Source organism: Trachypithecus francoisi, unplaced genomic scaffold (assembly GCF_009764315.1).
Source record: "Trachypithecus francoisi isolate TF-2019V2 unplaced genomic scaffold, Tfra_2.0 Lachesis_group18, whole genome shotgun sequence".
Lineage (NCBI taxonomy): Eukaryota > Metazoa > Chordata > Mammalia > Primates > Cercopithecidae > Trachypithecus > Trachypithecus francoisi.
In genome coordinates this window covers 1355572-1380466 of record NW_022681463.1, presented here as the reverse complement: position 1 = coordinate 1380466, position 24895 = coordinate 1355572, and the positions used below count along the sequence as shown (strand labels likewise).

Sequence of the window (24895 nt, the reverse complement as noted above, 5' to 3'; positions counted from 1 at the left end):
GTCAAATAGCAGCAGTCCCCTGTGGGGTGTTTGAGGAACTCTAAATTAATTCTGCTCTCTCCAGTGGCTGCCAGGCTAATGGCTTTACAGCTACTGTGGTTATGAGGCTGCTTTGTAATGCAAAGCTAGGGAAAGGGAGATGGGAATAAGACAAATTAAAGCAGCACGAAGTTTGTTGTTCTTACTGAGATTTAGCCATTTTTCTTGAATATACACTCCTCAGATTGTTTTAAGAACTTGATTACCTTCCAAAGTTCTGAAAAAGTTGGTTTTGATAATTTTTGCCAGTGTTCTTATTGCTTCTATGCTTCTATGGATGAATAGATTTTTGGAGGTCCTTACGCTGCCATTTTGAAAGTACTTCCAAGAGGTTAGTTGTAAATACTTTTAAAGAATTTGTCATGACCTTCTGTAGAGGATATAATCTTAATTTGAGTTACGGCTCTTGATTAGAACCAAAGCACGTACCAAGCAATCAGTATTTATTGATGTTCCAAGATCATCATCAAAGAAAGATTGTCTTATTACACTTGCTTTAATGCAATCGCTGATCCAGTCGTGTGAACAGATGAAGATTCAATTAAAAAGTAGTTCTGACTCTGCCTAGAACTGCCTCAGACGGTGGGAAAATGGAATCAATACACAGAGCATTCTTCATTCTCTTCTGCACAGAACTGACTCTCATGCGAATTCACAGAAGGGAGAGCATTTATGTTAGAAAAGTCAGAGGTAGCTTCGTAAAGGGAAGTAGACCTCGAACACAATCTTGAAGGATAAATGGTGTGAATAAATCAGAGGAAGACCAGTATAGGCTGTGGCATGACATTAGCATCAAGGAGGAAGACAGCACCACAGAGACATGCCCTTTTGCTTTAGAGAGTTTTTGTTTTTTTACTGTGGAATAAAATGAAAATTAAAGGTAAATAGAAGTGGCAGCTGATTAGTCCAAAGTCCATTAGGCATTCATTAAATATTTATAAATTAAGAGTTAGAAAAAAGTAAATGCTGTGTTTTGGCAACCTTTAAATTATTTTGCAGATAGGATTTGAAGTTGACAGATTAATTTCTGCTAAATCACAGTTTTTGGTGTTAAATATGTGAAAATTTGCAATTTTTTAGGTGTCATTTGCCTATGCTGTATATTGGATTAGAATATGGTTTGACCAATAACTCAAAACTAGCTGAAAGGTTCTTCAGCCAAGCTCTGAGCGTTGCACCAGAAGACCCTTTTGTTATGCATGAGGTCGGCGTGGTTGCATTTCAGAATGGAGAGTAAGTACTGGAAGACTAGAAACCCTTCTGTTAACTAGTGATTGTAAATAGAGTAGACAGTTACTAGAGTTAACTGACCAAAGTGACTCTTCAGTAGATTTGTACTGTTAAGTGTTCTATTTTAGGAGAAGGAGATAGAAAAAAGAGAGAAACTGTTATCTTGGATTTTCTTAAAAATTCTAAATCTTTTTTGACCTGAGCTACCACTTGTTTTCTTACATGATTGGACAATTCAGATTACACACACCCCACAGTGTGGCTGGGAGCACTGTGGAACCCTTAGTTATCTCTGTTGATAAGGAGTTGAATTTATGTATTTGAGAAAGATTTGACATGGTTTTTGAAACAAAAGTGTTTTTTATTTAGTTACTAGTAAGTCAGAAAATTTAAGTAATTAGAATGACCCAATCTCTGAGTTTCCTGGTCAGTGGAGGCTTTACTGTACCCTAGGATATCTGTGGAATAAGTGATTTGGTGTTACACTCAAAGAGAAAAATGTCTGTAATCCTTTGCATTGCATGATATACAAATTTTAAAATGGTAAATTAGTTTTAGTTTTTTTTGTTTTTGTTTTTGTTTTGAGATGTAGTCTCGCTCTGTCACCCAGGCTAGAGTGCAGTGGCGCAATCTCAGCTCACTGCATTCTCTGTCTCCCGGGTTCAAGCGATTCTCCTGCCTCAGCCTCCTGAGTAGCTGGGATTACAGGTGCCTGCCACCACGCCCGGCTGATTTTTTTATTTTTAGTAGAAACGGGGTTTCACCATGTTGGTCAGGCTGGTCTCAAACTCCTGACCTCGTGATCCGCCTGCCTCAGCCTCCCAAAGTGCTGGGATTACAGGCGTGAGCCTCCACGCCTGGCTGTAAATTAGTATTAATACTACTGCAGTGTCATTTATGGCATGTATGTGTTCTAAAAAATGGGTTATCTAGGTATTTTTTTAAAGCTTGAAGCTTTAAAATAGTAATCTTATAATACAGTAATCATCAGTATTTGCAAATTTGCCTACTCACTAAAATTTATTTGTAACCCCCAAATCAGTTCCTGAGGTGCTTTCCTAGCTGTTGGCAGACATGCCCACGGCTGGGAGGAAAGCTGGGTCTCCTGGCACACACATTTCCAGCTGGAGTCTGAGAAGGCAACGCTCTGCCTTTTTTCCCAGTTCAACTATAAACCAGTGTACTTTTTGTGGTCTATTTAGTGCCACAGTTTTCACATTTTTGTGCTTTTTGTTGGTAATTTCACTGTTTTGAAATAATCCCCAAGCTTAGTGAAATGCTGTCTCGTGTTAATTGTGATGTATCTGACAGAGGAAACACATGTGTTAGAGAAGCCTGATTCAGGCAGGCATCAGTTACAGTGCTGCTGGCCCTGACTTCAACATTGATGAATCAACAGTATGTATCAAATAAGACGTCTTTAAACAGACACACACATAAAACAAGGTTACGTACGCATTGATCGATTAGAGAAAATGTTACCAGAGAGTTGCAGGAATCTAACTGTGTTTCCCCTGGGAGCCGCGGTTCAATATTTGCTAACTCAGTGTGCACAGTGACTTTATAGAACATAACTACTGTGGTTGGGTGCAGTGGCTCGTGCCTGTAATCCCAGCACTTTGGGAGGCCAAGACGGGCATGTTGCTTGAGGCCAGGAGTTTGAGACCAGCATGTGCAACCTGGCGAAACCGTCTCCACTAAAAATACAGAAATTAGCTGGGGATGGTGTTGTACGCCTGTAATCCTAGCTGTGTCAGGAGGCTGAGGCACAAGAATCACTTGAACCCGGGAGGCAGAGGTTACAGTGAGCTGAGATCGCACCACTGCACTCCAGCCTAGGTGACACAGTGAGACTCTTAAAAAAAAAAAAAAATATATATATATATATATATATACTACATCTCCCAAAATCTTGAAATCTTGAACTCTTGATATTAATGCCATAAAATTAATCATTTGTGACTTAACTTTGAATTTTTATAATTATTTCCAGCAGTTTACCCCATTGCATTTTAGTACTACTAGAAAGATAATCAAAAGTTTTTTAAAAGTTTATATTTGGTAATTTTGAATAATCTGCAACCTTTTTTCTGTTCATTTTAGATGGAAAACAGCCGAAAAATGGTTTCTTGATGCTTTGGAAAAAATTAAAGCAATTGGGAACGAGGTATTCTTTGTTGTGTCTGTAAATACACACATACGTACCACGGAGTGTTTACTGTTAAATGAGGAAAATCTCATTGCCTTCAAAGATGATAAGCTGATATTTTCATAACAAGCAGCTGTTAATGTTTGCATTGTCAGTTAACTGTTTTACCACATGGTAAGAAATGAGGTTTTTTTCCTAATTAAGAGGGCAAGTGTTGGGCCTTTGCTTCTTAAATGGGCTCTAGCTTTGAAATGGGAGCGGCATCAGAACAGATTGGATGATTATTTGAAGCTAGGAATAGTCGTTGGTTTGTGGAAACTATTGGGCACTGTAGCGTCTGATGTAACATTCCTTCTCGAACTTCAGAGAGCTTCTTTGACTGAAGGGCAAATAAACTATAGTGGCAGGTCCCACTTCTGAAAGGATAGGGATGGGATAGGTATTACTGAAATTCACACCTTTTGTTGCTGTTATTGCATACTGAGTGTGTATTTGGGCCTTTCCATTTTAAAATATTTGACTGCTTCTGCTGCATGAACGATGTACCCCATGAATTGGTGCTTATGAGTTAACCTAACAGTTATCAAGGAGGTGCATATACTGATATGACTTAAAAGTAGTAACAATTATAGATGCCATAAACTTGCATAGGTAAGAGATTTGCATGATGCTCTTCTGTTTCATCCATGCCTGTTTTGTTTCATTCTATTCTGATTTTCACTTCTCAGCTTCCTGCTGTTCCTGTTTGTGCACACCTGCCCACAGTTTTCTTCTCCCTTGGCTGTTAGCTCTCTCTGCTGTTACAGACACAGCTTTGCCTTCCTGCCTAGCGATCTGCCTGTCCCCATAGACACAGCTTTGTTCACTTTGGTCTCTCATGTCATCTGAACTTATAAACACTATTCCTGTGTTTGCACGTGCATGTATATAAAGCAGGTGCCTCTGCCGCATAGTCTCGGTTAGTTCTGGATAATCCAAGTGTTTTGTTAATAGGGGATTGCCACTTGCCACCTTGTCAGTTTTCAGATGGGCTTAGCAGCATCAGCATCGCCTAGAAGCCTGCCAGAGTGCAGAATCTCACACCAACTGAATCAAAATCTGCAGTTTTAGCAAGATCCCCAGGGGATTATCATGCACAGAAAAGTTTGAGAAGCACTTTCCTAAACCATACTTTAGGTTCAACTGAACCTGTATTCTTTGATGATTAAGAGGCAGTAAATTTAGAGTCTTACAGAAATTTAATGGTTTTAAGTATGAAAGCACAATACTATTGAAATGTCAAAATGCCCATTAAAAAGCTATACGAAGAGGGGGAAAATATTGACTTTATTAGAAACTGCGGCAAATGTTAAAATAAAGAGAAATAGTCATGCCTAAGAGTCATTAAATGATTTGTTTTTCATTCACATGGGCTGTGCCTCCTAGAACTGGTCTCAATAGAGATAGAGAATCTGTGGCTCAGGTCTGTTCATTCATTTAGTTGACATATATTTAATGAGCCATAGGCTCTGAGCTAGGTGTTGGGATGCAACGGGCAATGAGTTTACTATTGCCTGACCTCAGATCAACTGGGGAATGTAAATAGGTAAATTGGTGGTGAAATACGGTACAATTGAGGAACTAAAGGTGCCCACAGAGAAAGGCAGTTCACCCAGAAATGAGCCTTTTGCATACCCCTCAGTCCTGAAAGTCATCACACATTAGCCAGGCAAAAATTAGGGCAAGGGTATTTCAGTATTTGCAAAAATTGGAGCTAATTCAGTATGACTTGGATTTTGAGTTCACAGAGAATGTTAAGGAGTGGGTCAAGAGGGTTAAGTGTGGGTCACTAAGGGCCCAGAATGAAAGAGTTTGTACCTTATCCTGAGGAGAATGGGAATACAGAAGGGATTTAAGAAGGAAACAATCTGGTCAGACTTTTATGATTGGGGCCCAGATTTGACTCTGTGAATGAGGAAGGTGAGGATTACATAGGTTGGAGTTATGCCTAGCAATTAGAAGGAACCAGGCCTGGTGTGCTTCGTGGAAGGGTCAGAGGGGATGGGGGTACCATTCACTGACTGGAGGGGCACTCAGCAGCAGTTAGGTCAGGGGCTGGGATGGCCAGGCAGAGACGGGTGTGGTGTGTAGCACACTGAACTTAAAGTGCTTGTAACATTTCCAAGTGGAAGTATTTAGCAGGCAGATGGATAGAGAGGTCTGGTGTTTGAGGGAAAGCTCTGAGCTGCAGATATTCATTTGAACTCCAGCAGGGACAGGCTCTGGGATCAACTTGTCCTAATGATAACAGAGTCCTCAGAAGTCTCCTAGTAGGGAAGAAAGGGAGATAGATAAGCCAGCAGTTACCCTGGCCTTGTGGTGTGCTGGAGGCACACACTGGGAGAGAGCCCAGCTTGCAAGGCGTGAAATAATTCAGTGCAAACAAATCAGGCTGAACCGTGACATATATAACTCGTGGGCTTGATGTTGCTATGTTTTAGGTAACAGTTGACAAATGGGAACCTTTGTTGAACAACTTGGGGCATGTCTGCAGAAAACTTAAGTAAGTGAAGTAGAGCATTTTCAGAAATATACTTTGTGACTCAAAGTTTACTTAATTTTGAATACTTCGTCATATTTTTATTTCATGAGATCCACCAGCTTTCTTGTACTTGGCTGCTCAGATATAATTAGCATCAAAATCAGTTTTTATTATTTATCTCTGTGGTGTAATTTTATTTTAGAAACATTGAGATTTTTACTTTTTTATATGAAAATTTAGTGTTCAAAATTAATTCAGAAGAATTAGGACAGTAAGATATAATTAAAATCCTATCTATATTCTAACTGTTTTCTGCTAGAGGTTTTGTGGTGTGATAAACAGGCAACAGTTGAAAAATGGGTTTTTTGGTTAAATAAGTCTGGGCAATTTTAGGTTACTCAAGACTTAACAAGTGTTTCTGTTGCAGGATTTCTTTGAGTCTTTACTGTGTATTACAAGCTTATGGCATTTTCCAAAGTTTAATTGAGGATAAAACATTTTTTTCACAAAAGACTTTACAAGTCAAGTACTCCAGAGAACTTTGGGGAGCACTTTTCTAAGTAAATCTTTTGAACCTTAAAGCAATACACCTTGGCTGCTTTTATTTACCCCTGATATGGGACACTGTCACCATAAGAGGGGGGTGTGTGGGAAGGACACAGCCAGGGACTGGGGTTCTGGTTGCAGTGTCCCGCTAGACATCAAAAGGAATACAGCAGACATCCCTGCAGGAGTGCCCTTGGCCGGAGGAGGGAGCAGGCCTGGAAGATGCATTTAGAGGGCATATTGAGATGCGTGAGAGTAGGTGTGGAGGACGTTCAGCAGTCTAGACTGCTATTGTCATCGAGATAGTGTTTCTTGGGTGTTGATATGAATGAACTCATCTTAGACTTAGGGATTTAGTGCTTTGACTGTGGCCAGTGATTGTGTTCTCCCCCACAGAAAGTATGCCGAGGCCTTGGATTACCACCGCCAGGCACTGGTGTTGATTCCTCAGAACGCATCCACTTACTCTGCTATTGGATATATCCACAGTCTGATGGGCAACTTTGAAAATGCTGTGGACTACTTCCACACAGTATGTCTTTTCTTTGTACCTAATTTTAAATCTGGTTGACACTGACCACTTCCTTTTTTGAAATATTTTTTCTAGGTAATATTTACTTACTATTTTAATAATCTTTAGGCAACCTTACATTTTATTCTTTTCTTTGCAGAGCAAAGCATGTCGGTGTTGTACAGTACTCATCAAATTAGAAACAAACATAAGCCCTGTCCTCAGGGTTTGCAGGGAAGTGCGCAGGTGCCCAGCGGCACTCGCCAGTGATCTGAGTGCTGAGCACAGCGTCATCTGTCCACGTAGGCCCTTTGGGAACTCCCAGTCTTTCTGTTGATGACTTTTACAATTAATCCGCTTAGATCACTTTAGTAGATGAACAAAACAGTCTGTGCAGTCATCACAAGGAAAGAACCTTTCCTTAATCCATGTACCAGATTCCATCAAATTTAAGACACCATGAGTAAGCAGGATGACCATAAAGAAAAAAGTCCTGCCAATTAAACTTTACATAATTTTTTCTTGTCACTTAATTTTTTTGTATTTAGAGAAAATATTCTTGAACATATTTAGGCAGATTTGTATTACTCTAGTACATACCTAGAAATGTACATGTAAGTGAAATAAATGGTTGCAGTATTCAACCCAGAGGGCCAGTATCTGTGCTTTCCCAAAATAGTGCCCTGATGCTAGCACACATACCCAGTTCCTAACTCTGGGTTTCCTCCCAGCCACAGACACCTGCTTTCCAACTCTCTCTCTCTCATCCCTCAGTCTGCTGAAGTGTCAATGGAGGATTTTTAGAAAACCACAATCCCCGTATCTGTTTAAGTGTTCCTCACATGGTTTGTGATCTAGTCTGTGCTGCCAACATAACCACCAAGTCCGTGCTGCTCAGGCAGGTTTTACCTACGTCACAGCGGTGGCTGGTTGATGGCAGTAATAGGAAACCACAGGTAAAAGGGAAGAAGTGTTCGAATTTGAGAAAATGTGGGTCTTAGAATCAGTGAACTAATGCTATTTGGAAAAAGAGATAAAATATGAGAAAATGTATCAAAGATAAACTCATGAGCGGTTTGTAACTGATTTTCAGGAGTTCATTAGAGATTTTGAGGTTAGATGAAGTCGTGAAGGTACCATGATGGTCACCAGAGCACTGAGCTCGTCAGAAGTTTGGACTAAGCACATTTTCTAGTCCTGTATAATCTTTTAAATATGTATATTTGAGTGTTCTATAGTTTACCTTTCTTCTGAGATCTGATTAATACAGAAGGCTCGGCTGGGCACGTTGGCTCACGCCTGTAATACCAGCACTTTGGGAGGCTGAGGCGGGCAGATCACGAGGTCAAGAGATCAAGACCATCCTGACCAATATGGTGAAACCCCGTCTCTACTAAAAATACAAAAATCAGCTGGGCACGTGCCTGTAGTCCCAGCTACTAGCCCTGTGCCTCAGTCCCAGGCTGAGGCAGGAGACTTGCTTGAACCCAGGAGGCGGAGGTTGCAGTGAGCTGAGATCATGCCACTGCACTCCAGACTGGCGATAGAGTGAGACTGTGTCTGAAAACAAACAAACAAACAAACAAATACAGAGGCTCAGAGAACTCTGTATGGAGATAGAACTTTTTTTTTCTTTTGAGATAGAATTTTGCTTTGTTGCCCAGGCTAGAGTGCAGTGGTGCGATCTTGGCTCACTGCAGCCTCCACCTCCCAGCAATTTTCCTGCCTCAGCCTCCCAAGTAGCTGGAATTACAGGCGCCTGCCACCATGCCCAGGTAATTTTTGTATTTTTTATTAGAGACGGGGTTTCACCATGTTGGCCAGGCTGGTCTGGAACTCCTGACCCCAGGTGATCCACCCGCCTAGGCCTCCCAAAGTGCTGCGATTACAGGCATGAGCCACTGTGCCCAGTTGAGATAGAACTTTTTAAAAAATCTTTTTTGGTGCAGGCTTCCAGCATAAGAAAATAGAATAGTGTGATGAACCTCCATGACCCATAACCAGCTTCAACAGTCATTGGCTCATGGCCAGCCATCGGCTCATGTAGTTCTGTCCCCACTAACAGTGCCACTTCCCCCACCCTGGATGCCCTGGAATATTTTGAAATGAATCAGTGTGGTAATATTTCTAAACAAAAGATAAGGAAATACATTTTCTTTTAATAACCATGCTGAATCTTTTATGGCAGGCCCTTGGTCTTAGGCGAGATGATACATTTTCTGTTACAATGCTTGGTCATTGCATCGAAATGTACATTGGTGATTCCGAAGCTTATATCGGTAAGATGATCATTATTCTTATTGGTATTGTACTCCATTTTTTAGGTTGTCATATGTCTCTGTTTATGTTCCTCATATTCTCATCTGAGGTTCCAAGTTTATCTTTCTAACCATTTATGCTGCATTAAAAACAAGAAACTCCATTTATTTTATTGGAACAATGCTGTGGGGAGTTAGTGACTCACTGAGGATGCATTCAGTTTAAAGTTGAATACTTGCTTGTGGAAAATACCGCTACAGAGTAAGTGTAAAGCACTTTGATAGAAGGATCCGTCTGTTTCTATAATGGAAAAAGAAATCTTAGCAACATTTTTCTAATACACAATCGAAAGGGGCTCTGTCATTATTTTAAATGCAGGGTATAACAATATAAATCTTTACATTTCAATGGAATGTTGAGATGCCATACATTTCCATAACAGTGAATAAGTAATAGTATAAGTTTGGATGGAATTGCTGTACTTGGGCACTCGTTTAGTTGTAAACATTACATGATAAGGAGGATGTGGTGAGGTTAAATCTTGAGATCTAGGATAGGAAAGTCGCAAGCCTGCTAACTCCCATTCCTACTAAAGTAATTTCTTTCTTTCTTTTTTTTTTTGAGATGGAGTTTCACTCTGTTGCCCAGGCTGGGGTGCAATGGCACGATCTTGGCTCACCACAACCCCTGCCTCCCGGATTTAAGCCATTCTCCCACCTCAGCCTCCCGAGTAGCTGGGATTACAGGCATGTGCCACCACGCCTAGCTAATTTTGTATTTTTAGTAGAGACTGGTCTTCTCCGTGTTCAGGCCAGATTGGTCTTGAACTCCTGACCTCAGGTGATCCGCCTGCCTCAGCCTCTCAAAGTGTTGGGATAACAGGCATGAGCCACTGTGCCCGGCCCCTACTAAAGTAATTTCTGATGTAATTTCCCCAAAAGTCAAAAAGGTCAGGTAATGTGATAGAAAACAGAGCAGAGCCTTAGATTTTGAGAAGGACCTGTCTGCTTATGTGTCTTGGGGTTCCCTGAGGGAAACAGAGGTTTCTCCTAAAACGGGGTCTGTGGTGCCCTCTGGTTTTCCCAAGGAGCCCGAGGCTGTCAGAAATTACCTTGGGTCCTTTCATGTGGGCATCCAGAGTGGCAAGAAGACAGACTGGAGAAATAATCCAGTCAACTGAGAAGAACAACAAAAAATGAGTAATACCCATTGTAAAGTAGGATAAACTGAAGCACATCACAGTTTAAACATGCATGTTCACATAGCATTAAGCTCCACAGCTCACTCTCTTAACCATCCTGTAATTGTGCCTGCTCTATGCCCAGTCACTGATACACTTGTGTGGTAGCTCATGGCACACTTAGCAAACAGCTTCCCTCTCCCCTTAGAACCTGGGTTTCACTTCTGGCTCTACAGCAGTATAAACAATTTTTCTCTGAGTGTGTAGGGTTCTATCCTATATGTCTCACGTTTTATTAATATTACTGAATGTTATAGGGGGCTGTGATGTCTTTAATCCTTAGAAATATTAAACAATCTGTAAATAAAGGAATGTATGAGGTTAAACAGTATTCAAATATCTATATGCTTTAAAACATTCAGGCAATGTATTGAGAAACACACCTAATAAACTGTAGTGAATCTACGCTGGATGAAAATTTAGAGACTATCTCTTCAAAAGAAGCTATCTAGGCCGGGCGTGGTGGCTCACGCCTGTAATCCCAGCACTTTGGGAGGCCAAGGCAGGCAGAGGTCAGGAGGTCAAGACCCACCTGGCCAACATGGTGAAACCCTGCCCCTACTAAAAAAAGAAAAACAAAAAACAAAACTAGCCAGGCATAGTGGCACACGTGTGTAGTCTCAGCTACTCGGGAGGCTGAGGCAGGAGAATCACTTGAACCCGGGAGGCAGAGGTTGCAGTGAGCCAAGATTGCGCCACTGTACTCCAGCCTGGGTGACAGAGCCCATCTCAAAAAGAAAAAAAAGCTATATATTGGTAGTTATGCATATTCTTATATATATTAACGGTATTTTACATGCTTATAACCATAAAAATAATTGAAAAGTGTCAAAATTATATGCCTTATACATTTCTGTGGGCTTGAAAATGATACAATATAGGTTGTTTAAAGCAGTCACTAAAATGTATAAATTTCTAGATAATCACTAAAGAAGAAAGTTCATACCAAAAGTAGTAATACTAGGAATAAAAGAGGGCTCAACACTGCCTTTGGGAGAGGAAGGGTCCAGAGTGGTATGTTTTTAAAGTCCTCCTCCAGCCTGCCATGAAACATAGCTGGATTTTTCTCCTTGTCCTGTGTAACCTCCCTTAATTTATCATAGTTTACTGCCTTAGTTACTCTCTCCTTCCTCCAAGGAGAACCTCAAGAAATTTAGGTAACACCAGAGTGTGGCCCCAGCCAGTTGCCCTCAGTTACCAAGGAGCAATTAGGTAGGAAATGACCACTGAAAAACTGAAAACAAGAAAAGCACTTGGGTCCCTCATCCAAACTGGGCAGTGGTGGCCAGGCACTTCCACATGGAAATCTTTCACTTCACCAGAGTGTCCCCAGCCAGAGACCCTCAGTTCTCTGTGCTTAGGTGCTATCCACTGAGGGTCCCGAGTTGGAAAAGGGAAATAGAGAGGCGGGGAGTTCCCCTGTATAGAGCGGAGGGATCCCCACATGGCGATAGCTCCAGCTCATGCCCACAAATGAAGGCTCTCTAGAGAGGAAAAAGGGAAAAAGAGAAGAAAAATAAATCCCAAAATTTGGGCTTACGGCCTGACTGGCTCACCAAAATATGTTACTGGTGTGGAAGGTCTTCACTACAAGTCGTCCAGGTTCTTGGCATGGTGAAAAAAGATTGAACAAAACACACAAAGCAGTGGAAGACGAAAGCATAGGTGTATTGAAGTGAAAGTACACGCCACACAGTGGGAGCCGGTTTGAGCAAGTAGCTGATGAGCCCCAGTTGGGGTTTAAGTACCCTTAGGGGTTTCCTGTTGGTTACACCCTATGCAAATGAAGGATTGGTCTGTGGCTAATCAGAGGCTGAAGTGAAGTTACACCCTATGCAAATGAAGACTGTGACCAATCAGAGGCTGAAGTGAAGGCGCCCTGTCTTTAGACCCTATTCTGCCTCAGTTAAGAAGCAAAGGCGCTCAACATCATTACCTATCAGGGAAATGAAATTAAAACCATAGTGATGGTGTGTGCCTCTAGTGCCAGCTACTCGGGGCTGAGGCTGGAGGATTACTGGAGCCCAGGAGATCAAAGCTACAGCGATCACACCACTGCACTCCAGCCTGAGCAACACAGTGAAAATCCTGTCTCAAAAAAGTAATATAAATAAAACCACAGTGAGAAACCAGTACACACCCACCAGAATGGCTAAAAGTACAGTATGTGGTGTTGGTGTGATGTGGAGCAACTGGAACTCTCATAGATTGACTACTAGTGGGTTATAAAAGGGTAAAGTCTTTTTGGGAAACTGCTTAACATCATAGTAAAGTTAAGCCTATTATATCAGTTCTCTGTTGCTGCCTAACCACTCCAAAAACCTTAACCAACAATGTATTATTTTTACAATTCTGTGGGTTGAGTGACCCATTTGCGGGTCTTCTCTAGGTTTACTCATGCGGCTGTGGTTAGCAGATACTTGACTGGGTAGATGGTCTAAAATGGTATCATTTTCCAGTAGGGAGCTCAGCTTGGGTGCTAAGTCTCTCTCTCTGGGGCTTTCATCTTAGGTTTCTTTGTAGCACAATGTTCTCAGGGTTCTAAAGGACAAGAACCGAAGTTCAGGACCTCTTGAAAATTCAGAGTTGCACAACGTTCTGTTCCATCAGCACAAGTCTCATAAGCTCAGAGTCAATGTGGGAGGGGCTGTACCAGGGTGAGGGTGCGGGGAGGTGTGATTCATTGGGGTGGGTATGAGGGTGATGATTGACCACACTGATTCTGTGATGTAGCAGTTGTGCTCCCAGGTGTGAGCCCAACGGAAGCAAGTGCTTCTGTCCACTAAAGGTCACAAACAAGAGTATTCATAGCTTTATTCATAATAGCACCTAACTGGAAATGACTCGAACGTCCACCAGTAGGAGAGAGGAGAAATAAATTGTGGCATGTTCATACAGTGGAATACTATATTATTTGAAAGACTACTGAATCATTTAGAAACATGGATCAATTTCACAGATTTTTTAAAATGTTTAATTATTACTATTTTTTTTTTCTGAAAGGGAGTTTCAGTCGCCCAGGCTGGAGTGCAGTTGTGCAATCTCGGCTTACTGCAACCTCCGCCTTCTGGGTTCAAGCAATTCTCCTGCCTCAGCCTCCCGAGTAGCTAGGATTACAGGCGCATGCCACCCCACCTAGCTAAGGTTTTGTATTTTTAGTAGAGATGGGGTTTCACCACGTTGGCCAGGCTGGTCTCGAATTCCTGACCTCGGGTGATCCACCTGCCTCGGTCTCCCAGAGTGCCGGGATTACAGGCATGAGCCACCACGCCTGGCAAATTTCATAGATTTTTGACAAAAATATGAATATCTACTAATTACTTCCATTTATAAGATTAGTGTATTAGTCCATTCTCGCGTTACTATAAAGAAATACCTGAGCCTGGGTAATTTATAAGAAAAGAAATGTAATTGGCTCACAGTTCTGCAGGCTATCCAGGAAGCATGATGCTGGCATCTGCTTGGCTTCTGGGGAGGCCTCAGGAAACCTGAAATCATGGCAGAAGGCTAAGTGGGGAGCCACCACTTCACATATCCGGAACAGGAGTGATTGAGAAAGGGAGGAGGTGCTACACACTTTAAACAACCAGAACTGACTGTCACAAGAACAGCACCAAGAGGATGGCACTAAACCATTCAGGAGAAACCACCCCCATGATCCAGTCACCTCCCACCAGGCCCCACCTTCCAACATAGAGGATTACAATTCAACCTGAGATTTGGTGGGACACGGATCCAAACCATATCAATTAGTAATGAACAAAACTAATTGGTAGTGATAGAAAAGTCCGTACAGTGCTCATTTCAGGCTTGGGAAAGCTGGCAGTATTGACCAGGAGTGGACACAGGGTGGTCTTACGGAGCTGTGCGTGTTCTGTGCCCTTCTGGCGGTGGTCATGTGGGATGCATGTATGTAGCGTTCATTCAGTCATGTGCTTAAGGAGATTCACACTTGACTCTTGGTTTTAGCTCAGTTTTAAAAAACAAATGTAAGCTCTGGTTTCCTAGAGATGTTGGGTTGAAACCTCAGCTCTGCCCCTCTGCAGCCCTGTGGCAAGAAAGGAAGTCTGAGCCTTAGTTTCGTCATTTGTTCAAGGGAAATTCATAGGAAGCTAAATAAAGGCTGGAGAGTTGATAAGGAGTCAGAGGGACGTCTCCTTGACCTTGCAGAAGAGATTTACCATTCATGTCATTTTTATCTTTAGAAGGTTTGCATGTCATTATCTGCCAAACTACCTATTCCTGAAAGCTATTGGTTTGAACTGTGTAAAACTCATTTTATGTCAAATGATTGTAAATGATTGTACCTAATATATCTGTTCAGATCTGTTCCAATTTATATTACCCTTAAGGTTTTAATATATGGGAAATGAATTTTATTTCATCGTGGCTTCTGTGTGCATAAGATTGGTGACTATACCCAGTGGGCACCACAGTTCTTTTTTTTTTTTTTGCGACAGAATCTAGCTGTGTCAGCCAGGCTGGAGTGCAGTGGCACGATCTCAGCTCACTGCAAGCTCCGCCTCCCGGGTTTATGCCATTCTCCTGCCTCAGCCTCCCGAGTAGCTGGGATTCCAGGCACCTACCACCACGCCTGGCTAATTTTTTTGTATTTTTTTTAGTAGAGAGAGGGTTTCACCATGTTAGCCAGGATGGTCTTGATCTTCCTGCCCACCTCGGCCTCCCAGAGTGCTGGGATTACATGTGTGAGCCACCCCTCTCGGCCACACAATGCAGGTCTTATCTGGGGTAACAGCCGAGAAAAAAGTTGCCCACAGGCCTCATCCGTATTTAGGAGGCCTTGGAAATAGGGCAGCTGTTGAAACCCTGGAGCCGCAACTGCCTGTGCTTCTAAAAGTCTCCTGACACCTCCTTTGCAAATGGTGGAAAACAAATGAAAAAGAAGAAAAAGATTGGAATGTTGTTTTCCTTCTGCTCTCAACTTGTGCTCTTTTTTTTTTTTTTTTTTTTTTTTTTGAGACGGAGTCTCGCTCTGTCACCCAGGCTGGAGTGCAGTGGCCGGATCTCAGCTCACTGCAAGCTCCGCCTCCCGGGTTCACGCCATTCTCCTGCCTCAGCCTCCCAAGTAGCTGGGACTACAGGCGCCCGCCAACGCACCCGGCTAGTTTTTTGTATTTTTTAGTAGAGACGAGGTTTCACCATGTTAGCCAGGATGGTCTCGATCTCCTGACCTCGTGATCCGCCCGCCTCGGCCTCCCAAAGTGCTGGGATTACAGGCTTGAGCCACCGCGCCCGGCCTAACTTGTGCTCTTAAAAGTATAATTTGACTTAAATGATAGAGATGGTATATAATGATGGAAATGATAAATGATGGAGTTTTATATTTTATTCTAAATAGTATAATCTGAAATGATAGAGGTGGTGTTATATAACAATAGAAATGATAAATGATGGAATTTCTTATTTTATTCTAATTATAGTATTTCTTTTTAGGAGCAGACATTAAAGACAAATTAAAATGTTATGACTTTGATGTGCATACAATGAAGACACTAAAAAACATTATTTCACCTCCGTGGGATTTCAGGGAATTTGAAGTAGAAAAACAGACTGCAGAAGAAACGGGGCTTACGCCATTGGAAACCTCAAGGAAAACGCCAGATTCCAGACCTTCCTTGGAAGAAACCTTTGAAATTGAAATGAATGAAAGTGACATGATGTTAGAGACGTCTATGTCAGACCACAGCACGTGACTCTAGTCAGTGGTCCTGGTCCCGCTGTCCCAGTGTAGGTTAGTATTCTCTCACATCCTCTCCATGGCTTAAGAACGTCCCACTTCCTAACGTGACTCCAAACTGCATCTCTACATTTAGGAACAGAGACCCTCCTTAAGAGACTGGATCGCACACCTTTGCAACAGATGTGTTCTGATTCTCTGAACCTACAAAATAGTTATACATAGTGGAATAAAGAAGGTAAACCATCTGTTATGTCTTTTTTTAATTTTTCTTTTCCAATAAACTTTTATTTTGGACTAATTTTAGATGTACAGAAAAATGGCAGAGATAGTACAGAGAGCTTCTATGTGCCCCTCACCTAGTTTCCCCCATTGTTAACGTCTTACGTTATCATGGAATATTTGTCATGACTAAGAAACCAACATTGGTAGTTACCATTAACTAAAATCCAGCCTTTATTTGGATTTCACCAGTTTTTCCCTAATGTCTGCTTTCTGTCCCAGAGTCCCATCCAGGCGCACACTGCATTTAGTCATCCCGTCTCCTTTGCGGTCTCTCGCCTGTGACAGTTCCTCAGACTTCCCTTGTTTCTCATGACCCTGACAGTTCTGAGGAGTACTGGCCAGGCAGTCTGAAGAATGTCCCTCCATTGGAGTTGGTCTGATGTTTCTGAAGCACCTTTCTCATCACATCCTGCTGGGTGGTTGTAACCACCACACCACCTGTCCCAGGCAGTGCTGACCTTGGCCACCTGGTCACAGTGGTGTCTGCCAGCTTTCTCCACTGTCAAGTTCCTGTCTTTCCGTTTCCACACTCTGTGGGTTGAGGAGGTTTAAGCTCCAACCCCGGGAGAGAGCAGTATCTGTGCATGTTATTCTTCTTGAAGATTTGCTTCTTCTCTCCTGTTTATTCAGTCATTTATCAGTATGGACTCGTGTACCTACAGGCATGTCTTGGGGACATTGCAGTTTTGGTTCCAAATTGGCGAAATAAAGCAAATATCACAATAAAACAAGTTTCACAAATTGTTTGGTTTCCCAGTACATATAAAAGTTACGTTTATACTGTAGTCTATTAAGTACGTAATAGCATTACGTCCAAAAAACAGTGTACATACCTTAATTTAAAAATACTTTCAGAAATTCGAGACCAGCCTGGCCAACATGGCAAAACCCTTTTCTACTAAAATATAGAAATTAGCCGGGCGTGGTGGCACGTGCCTGTAATACCAGCTACTTGGGGGGCTGAGGCAGGAGAATCACCTGAATCCCAGAGGCAGAGGTTGCAGTGAGCTGGACAGCACACCCACCACTGCACTCCAGCCTGGGCAACAGAGTGAGACTCCATCTAAAAAAAAAAAAAAAAGAACACTTTATTGTTAAAAAAATGCCTTTAACATTTAAGCCTTTAGCAAGTTGTAGTCTTTTTGCTAATGGAGGGTCTTGCCTCCATGTGGATGGCTGATGATGATGGCTGCTGAAGGCTGGGGTGACTGGTAACTTCTTCAAATAAGACAGTGAAGTTTGCTGCATTGATTGACTCTTTGATGAAAGGTTTCTCTGTAGCATGTGATGCTGTTTGACAACGTATCACAGTAGAACGTCTTTCAAAACTGGAGTTAATCCTCTCAAACCCCGATGCTGCTTTATCAGCTAAATGTATGGAATCTTCTAAATCCTTTGTTGTTGTTTCAACAACGTTCACAGTATCTTCACCGGGAGTAGATTCCGTTTTAAGAAACTATTTTCTGTGCTTATCCATAGAGAGCAACTCCTCATCTATTAAAGTTTTATCATGAGATGGCAGCAATTCAGTCACATCTTTAGGCTCCCTTTTCAGATTTTATTTCTTTTTTATTTCTTTGTATATTTTTTGACACAGGGTCTCGTGTGTTGCCCAGGCTCATCTTGAACTCCTGGGTTCAAGCAGCCCCCTCACTTCAGCCTCCCAAGTAGCTGGGATTACCGGCACACACCACCACGCCCAGCTTCACTTCTAATTTTAGTTATCTTGCTATTAGATCACCACATGCTGCAAGCAACTTCTTCCAAACTCCCATTTTGACCACTTCTCATGAATCACAAATGTTCTTAATGGCATTTAGAATGGTGAATCCTTTCCAGAAAGTTTTCTGTGTTCTTTGCCCAGATCCATCTGAGGAATCACTCTATGGCAGCTATAGCCTTACAAAACGTATTTCCTAAAAGATAAGACTTGAAATTCAAAATGACTCCTTGATCCGTGAGCTGCAGATGGATGTGTTAGCAGCATGCAAACAGCATTCGTCTTGTACATCTCCCACGGAGTTCATGGGTGACCAGGTGCATTGTCAGATTGTCAGTGAGCAGTGATACTTTGAAAGGAATCATTTTCTGAACAGTAGGTCTCAAGGGTAGGCTTAAAATAGTAAACCATACTGTAAACAGAGGTGCTGTCACCTAAACTTTTTCTATTTTTAAAGCACAGGCAGAATAGACTTAGCTCTCAGATTTTCTTCAGAATGTGAATGAGCATTGGCTTTAGTTTAAAGCCTCTAGCTGCATTAGTCCCTCACAAGTCAGCCTGTCCTTTGAAACAAGGCATCGACTCCTCTTCAGCTATGAAAGTCCTAGATGGCATCATATTCCAATATAAGGCTGTTTTGTCTGCATTGATCGTCTGCTGTTTAATGTGGCCATCTTCATTAATGATCTTTGCTAGACCATCTAGATGGCCTCTCCATCAGCAATTGCTGTTCCGTCTTGCACTTTTTATGTTGTGGAGATGGCTTCTGTCCTTAAACCTCATGAAAAATCTCTGCTAGTTTCTACCTATTCTTTTGCAGCTCCCTCGCCTCTCTCAGCCTTCATAGAATTGAAGAGACTTAGGGTCTTGCTCTGGATTAGGCTGGCTTACAGCAATGTTGTGTCTCGTTTGATCTTGTATCCAGATCACTCAAACCTTCTCCCTATCAGCAATAAGGCTATTTCACTTTCTTTTGTGTGTTTAATGGAGAAGCACTTTTAATTTCCTTCAATAACTTTTCCTTTGCATTCACAACTTGACCAACTGTTTGGTGCGAGAGGTCTTGCATTTGGCCGATTTTGGCTTTTGGTGTGCTTCCTCACTTTCCGGCCATTATTTCTTTAGGGGTTTTTTGTTGTTGTTGTTTGCCCTTTTTCTCACTTGTTGGGATTCCTAAATGCGTGTGTTGGTATTTCTGATGGTGTCCCATGGGTCCCATAGGTTCTGTTCTTGTGCTCCTCAGACTGGGTAAGTTCAACTGCCTTCTCTTCACCTTTGCTGATTCTGCCTGCTGAAGTCTGCTGCTGAATCCTTCCAGTGAATGCTTTAATCTCGGCTGCCGTGTTTTTCAGTTCCTGAGTTTCTATTTGGTTCCTTTTTATCGTTTCTGTCTCTGTTCACATTTTCTATTTGTTCATACATCACTCTCCTGGTTCCTTTAGTTTGTTTTCCAGGGTTTCTGCTAGCCCTGTGAGCATATTAATACAGTTGATGAACATCTTTGACTAGTAATTCTAATATCTGGGCTTCCTCAGGGACAGTTTCTGTCATATTCTTTTTTTCCCATAAGTCAGCCATATTTTCCATTTTATTTGTGTGCTTTGTAATTTTGTGTTGAGAACTGTACAGTTTGAATATGACACTGCAGTAGCTCTGGAAATCACAGTATCCCTTTCCTCAAGGATTGCTTCTGTTACATGTTGAGGGCTGCAGTTCATTTGTGTAGTGAATTTTCCAAGTTATTTTTGCAAAGTCTGTATTCCTGAGGTTCCTGGTCTTTTTATTGTCTCTGGTCAGCCTGTAACCTGACAGAGATTTCCTTAAGTGTCTGGATCTTTTCTTTTTTTTGACATGGGGTCTCTGTCACCTAGGCTACAGTGCAGCGGCATGATCATAGCTCACCACAGCCTCTAACTCCTTGGCTCAAGGGGTCCTCTCGCCTCAGCCTCACCATGCCCGGCTAATTTATTTATTTTTATTTTTGTAGAGACGCAGTCTCACTATGTTACCTAGGGTGGTCTTGAACTCAGGGGCTCTAATGATCCTCTCGCCTCAGCCTCCCAAAGTGCTGGGATTACAGGCATGAGTAACCACGGCTGGCCCAATATCTGGATCTTTTTTTTGAGACGGAGTCTCGCTCTGTCGCCCAGGCTGGAGTGCAGTGGCCGGATCTCAGCTCACTGCAAGCTCCGCCTCCCGGGTTGACGCCATTCTCTCGCCTCAGCCTCCCGAGTAGCTGGGACTACAGGCGCCGCCACCTCGCCTGGCTAGTTTTTGTATTTTTTTTAGTAGAGACGGGGTTTCACCGTGTTCGCCAGGATGGTCTCGATCTCCTGACCTTGTGATCCGCCCGTCTCGGCCTCCCGAAGTGCTGGGATTACAGGCTTGAGCCACTGCGCCCGGCCAGTTTTTTGTATTTTCTAGTAGAGACGGGGTTGGTTTCACTGTGTTAGCCAGGATGGTCTCGATCTCCTGACCTCGTCTTTTTTTTCTTTTTTTAAAGTGTATATCTCTAAATTTTCTGACAGATGGTATTAGGGAAATTGCTGCAGCCTGAGGGGTCGAGACAAAGGCACGCATCTACGTTAGTCCCTCAGGGCACCATTATATGACCAAAATTCACAGGGTCCTTGCTGAGGACAGGCTGCAGCAGGTACATAGGCTGTCCATCCACACCACCCTCTGAACCAAAAAGCTGCAGCCTCTGCATCATCAAGCCTTCCCCGGGTTGCAGTAAGCATCTGATGAGGTGACAGAGTTAGAAAACAGTTGATTCTGCTAATTTTTTGTCCAGCTTAATGGTGGTTTTGGCGGAAGAACCAACCAATTCAATCCCTGAAGCTGCCTGCCCTGCCATTTTCTATGACGTCACTGCTGTCTTTAAATATTAGTCATATTTAAAAAAAAAAACTATAGGCTGGGCATGGTGGCTCACGCCTGTAATCCCAGCACTTTGGGAGGCCGAGGCGGGCAGATCACGAGGTCAAGAGAGAGAGACCATCCTGGCTAACACGGTGAAACCCCATCTCTACTAAAGATACAAAAAATTAGCCAGGTGAGGTGGCGGGAGCCTGTAGTCCCAGCTACTCAGGAGGCTGAGGCAGGAGAATGGCGTGAACCTGGGAGGCGGAGCTTGCAGTGACCTGAGATTGCACCACTGCACTCCAGTCTGGGGGACAGAGCGAGACTGTCTCAAAAAAGAAAAAAAAAACTTTAGCTAAATAATAGTCATATAAAATTGTTGGCCGGGCGCGGTGGCTCAAGCCTGTAATCCCAGCACTTTGGGAGGCCGAGACGGGCGGATTACGAGGTCAGGAGATCGAGACCATCCTGGCTAACACTGTGAAACCCCGTCTCTACTAAAAAAATACAAAAAACTAGCCGGGCGAGGTGGCGGGCGCCTGTAGTCCCAGCTACTCGGGAGGCTGAGGCAGGAGAATGGCGTAAACCCAGGAGGCGGAGCTTGCAGTGAGCTGAGATCCGGCCACTGCACTCCAGCCTGGGCGACAGAGCGAGACTCCGCCTCAAAAATAAATAAATAAATAAATAAAATTGTTTGCACTACTTATCAAAATTCAGTTTAACTTTTGAAAGTCATAGTGTTTAAGATAATAAACAGCTATTAATACATTGGTGATGCTTTAAAAAGCTCAAAGAATCAAACAGCCATTGGTGCTGTTATCATTGTGTTCTATAAAATAAATGTGGTTCACTGTTCTTTGTAATTTCTACCTCCTGGTATGTGTAAGGTAAAGAATTTGAATTTTACCTATTTTCTCACATACTAATTTGGTGACGTATCCTTTTAACTATTGGTAAATGTTATAGGCTCTCTTGGCCTGTTTTTTACTCCATTGTTTTAACACCTTTTGCAGTTTTCTCACATAAGATTGAAAACTGAATCTATGTGAAATAAGCAGGTATCTGTCAGTAATGATATTTAAAATATGTCGCAGCTGGACTCCCTGTTTTATAGGAGCATCTGAGATCAGCCATGGCGGAACAGATGGAAACGCCCCATTTGTCGGGGTCGAGAAGGAAACGTTCTTACATAGTTTTACACATTTGGCTGGTGGTTGATTTTGTGAAAAGATATGTTAAAATTTGGGTTTTTTTTTTTTGAGACGGACTCTCACTGTGTTGCCCTGGTTATAGTGCAGTGGCATGATATCAGCTCACTGCAACCTCCACCTCTTGGACTCAAGCAGTTCTCCTGTTTCAGCCTCCTAAGTAGCTGGGATTGTAGGCTCCTGCCACCACACCCAGCTAATCTTTGTATTTTTAGTACAGACGGGGTTTCACCATATTGGCCAGGCTGATCTCAAACTCCTGACCTGAAGTGATGCACCTGCCTCAGCTTCTGAAAGTGCTGGGATCACAGGCCTGAGCCACAGTGCACGGCTTGAAAAGATATGTTTAAACATTTTATTTTAAAAAGGTGATACAAGACAATTTTATTAAATCTCTAATCTTTAAACTTTTTTTTTTTTTTTTGAGGCAGAGTCTTGCTCTGTCGCCCAGGCTGGAGTGCAGTGGCCGGAACTCAGCTCACTGCAAGCTCCGCCTCCCGGTTCCCGCCATTCTCCTGCCTCAGCCTCCGGAGTAGCTGGGACTACAGGCGTCCGCCACCTCGCCCGGCTAGTTTTTTGTATTTTTTAGTAGAGACGGGGTTTCACCGTGTTAGCCAGGATGGTCTCGATCTCCTGACCTCGTGATCCGCCCGTCTCGGCCTCCCAAAGTGCTGGGATTACAGGCTTGAGCCACCGCACCCCGCCTAAACTTTTTTTTTTTTTTAAACCTCTTCACTGAGATTAGCAAAAGAACCTTGATATGACTCCTAGGTGATAACTGTACAGCAAACAACACCCCCACTCTTTTCGTCATTCTAATAAAGAGAGAGGATTATATGCTTCATTGGTTTAAGGTCCTTTATTGAAACGCTCCTACTCCTAATGTCAGAGGACACGTTACTCTACTTCATTAAAAAAAAAACAAACTTGTATAGTTACTACAAAGCATCTACTCACAGCATCATTAACAAATTAGGCATTATACAGAAGTGAATTTTCCAGGCAACTGAACTGCCTTAAACACAAAACTTTTTATCTTAACCTTTCTAAAGTGTATTCCCTGTATTTCTACCTTCTGAAGCAGAACGTGATAGCGTTCATTTCTTGAGGATCCCCAGGTGTTAACTCCAGTAAATCTTTTAAGGAGAGCTTTGTTCCCCTTCATACAGTTGAGGGTCTAGCACTGTTGTATGGTGCTTTGAAGACCAGCATTCAGACCCCATCCTGTCTCCAGTCATCACAGTGAAAGTCAGATATTGTGCTGGAAGTTAATGCAGTAATACCCTTAGAGACCATGAGTTACCCCATGCTAAATTAGACTCAAACTAATGTGTTTTCGTGTTTTCATTTTTAAATGGCTTTTCTGTCTCTCTGTCAGGCATCATGTATGCCTCCCCTGTCTTGAGTTAGGGCTAGAAAATCAAGTGACTGAACTTAAATTATTTTTAAAACAACTAAAATGAAAGTATTAATGAAGTGCTGAGTTTTTACATTTATTTTTCCTGCCAGAGAAAAAAAAAGAGAAAAAACCATTTAGTTTTCTCACTGATCACTGTTAGGATTTTTTTGGTTTCTGTAAGTGAATGTCCGGTAGGTGAGCCATTACTCTGTTGACAGTGCTTTACGACACAAAATGCAAAGTGTTCAGACACTTGACTAAGCTGTAATTCAGATTAGCAGCAGTGTTAACACCAGTGTTTAGGCCTCTTGAGAGTAAAAATAATGTGTGATCGTACTGCCAAGTATTTGTGTTTAGGCCTCTTGAGAGTAAAAATAATGTGTCATCGTACTGCCAAGTATTGTTCCTGTTACTACCCAGTTCTTCAGTATCTCATGACAAGTTTATCCTAAAAAGGTGTCCTTCTCGCTAACTACAGTGGCCATGTTATCCTTAAGGGAAATACTTGGAAGTGTTATGGTCACCAGCTTCTTCAAGTCACTGTCATCTACCAATGAGATAAGGGCTACCAAGTAAAATGTAGCCCAGGGCCACATTCACAGATGGAAGTGTTCATTTAAGCAAAAGTAAAGTTACATAGTATATAGCCCACATGAAGAAGGGTTTGGAGATTATTCTTACTGCTTTGCTTTGGCTGTAAAGTTCTGTACATGTATCAAACAGAACATTTCAACAGGCTGGCTAATGTGTAGGAAGCTAGATTTTCTTTATGATATAATCTGTCATGTAAAATCATTAACTATTTTACAAGTGTATTTCATTCACTGTATCTTAAAATTCATGTAAGATTTTATTTAAAGATAATTTCATCAAACAGCTGAATTCTAAAATCCTTTTTTTCAAAATCATTTTTCAGAACTTTGCAATAACAGAAGTAATGAATCAGAAAAGTGTTAAAAAATTGACTTGGGGGGTGAAGAAACATTTGGACATTTTGCTAGCTAGGTTTACAAAATATACACATCCAGCAAACGTTGAGTCCCTTTAGGTATACAGTGCAGTGAAGGGAGAAGTGGAAATACAGTTCTGGGGAAGGTCAAATGAAGGCTCCCTCACCTTGGCTGAGGCCAACCTGGCTTCAGCCGAGAACAGGTCTTTGCAGTGGTGAAGGCAAAACACGAACACAAGAAATACCCTAAGTTACTGTACCTGGTTGTGCCTGGTGAGA

At 42.2% G+C, this 24895-nt stretch overlaps 1 protein-coding gene across 7 annotated transcripts in view; it reads left to right on the top strand.

Annotated features, from left to right (window-relative positions):
• Window positions 1-16442, top strand: part of CDC16 (cell division cycle 16) — a 40164-nt gene extending 23722 nt beyond the window's left edge. For 2 of the 7 annotated variants that reach the window (XM_033177082.1, XM_033177084.1), the window contains 6 exons: window positions 1120-1272; window positions 3373-3436; window positions 5899-5960; window positions 6882-7017; window positions 9185-9275; window positions 15950-16441. In XM_033177082.1, coding sequence (XP_033032973.1) covers window positions 1120-1272; window positions 3373-3436; window positions 5899-5960; window positions 6882-7017; window positions 9185-9275; window positions 15950-16209 — 766 coding nt within the window. In that variant the 3' untranslated portion in view covers window positions 16210-16441. Of the gene's footprint in view, window positions 1-1119; window positions 1273-3372; window positions 3437-5898; window positions 5961-6881; window positions 7018-9184; window positions 9276-15949 lie in introns of all 7 variants that reach the window. The other 5 variants (XR_004428937.1, XM_033177083.1, XM_033177086.1 and 2 more) reach the window with 5 other exon arrangements.
• Window positions 16443-24895: the final 8453 nt, after the last annotated feature.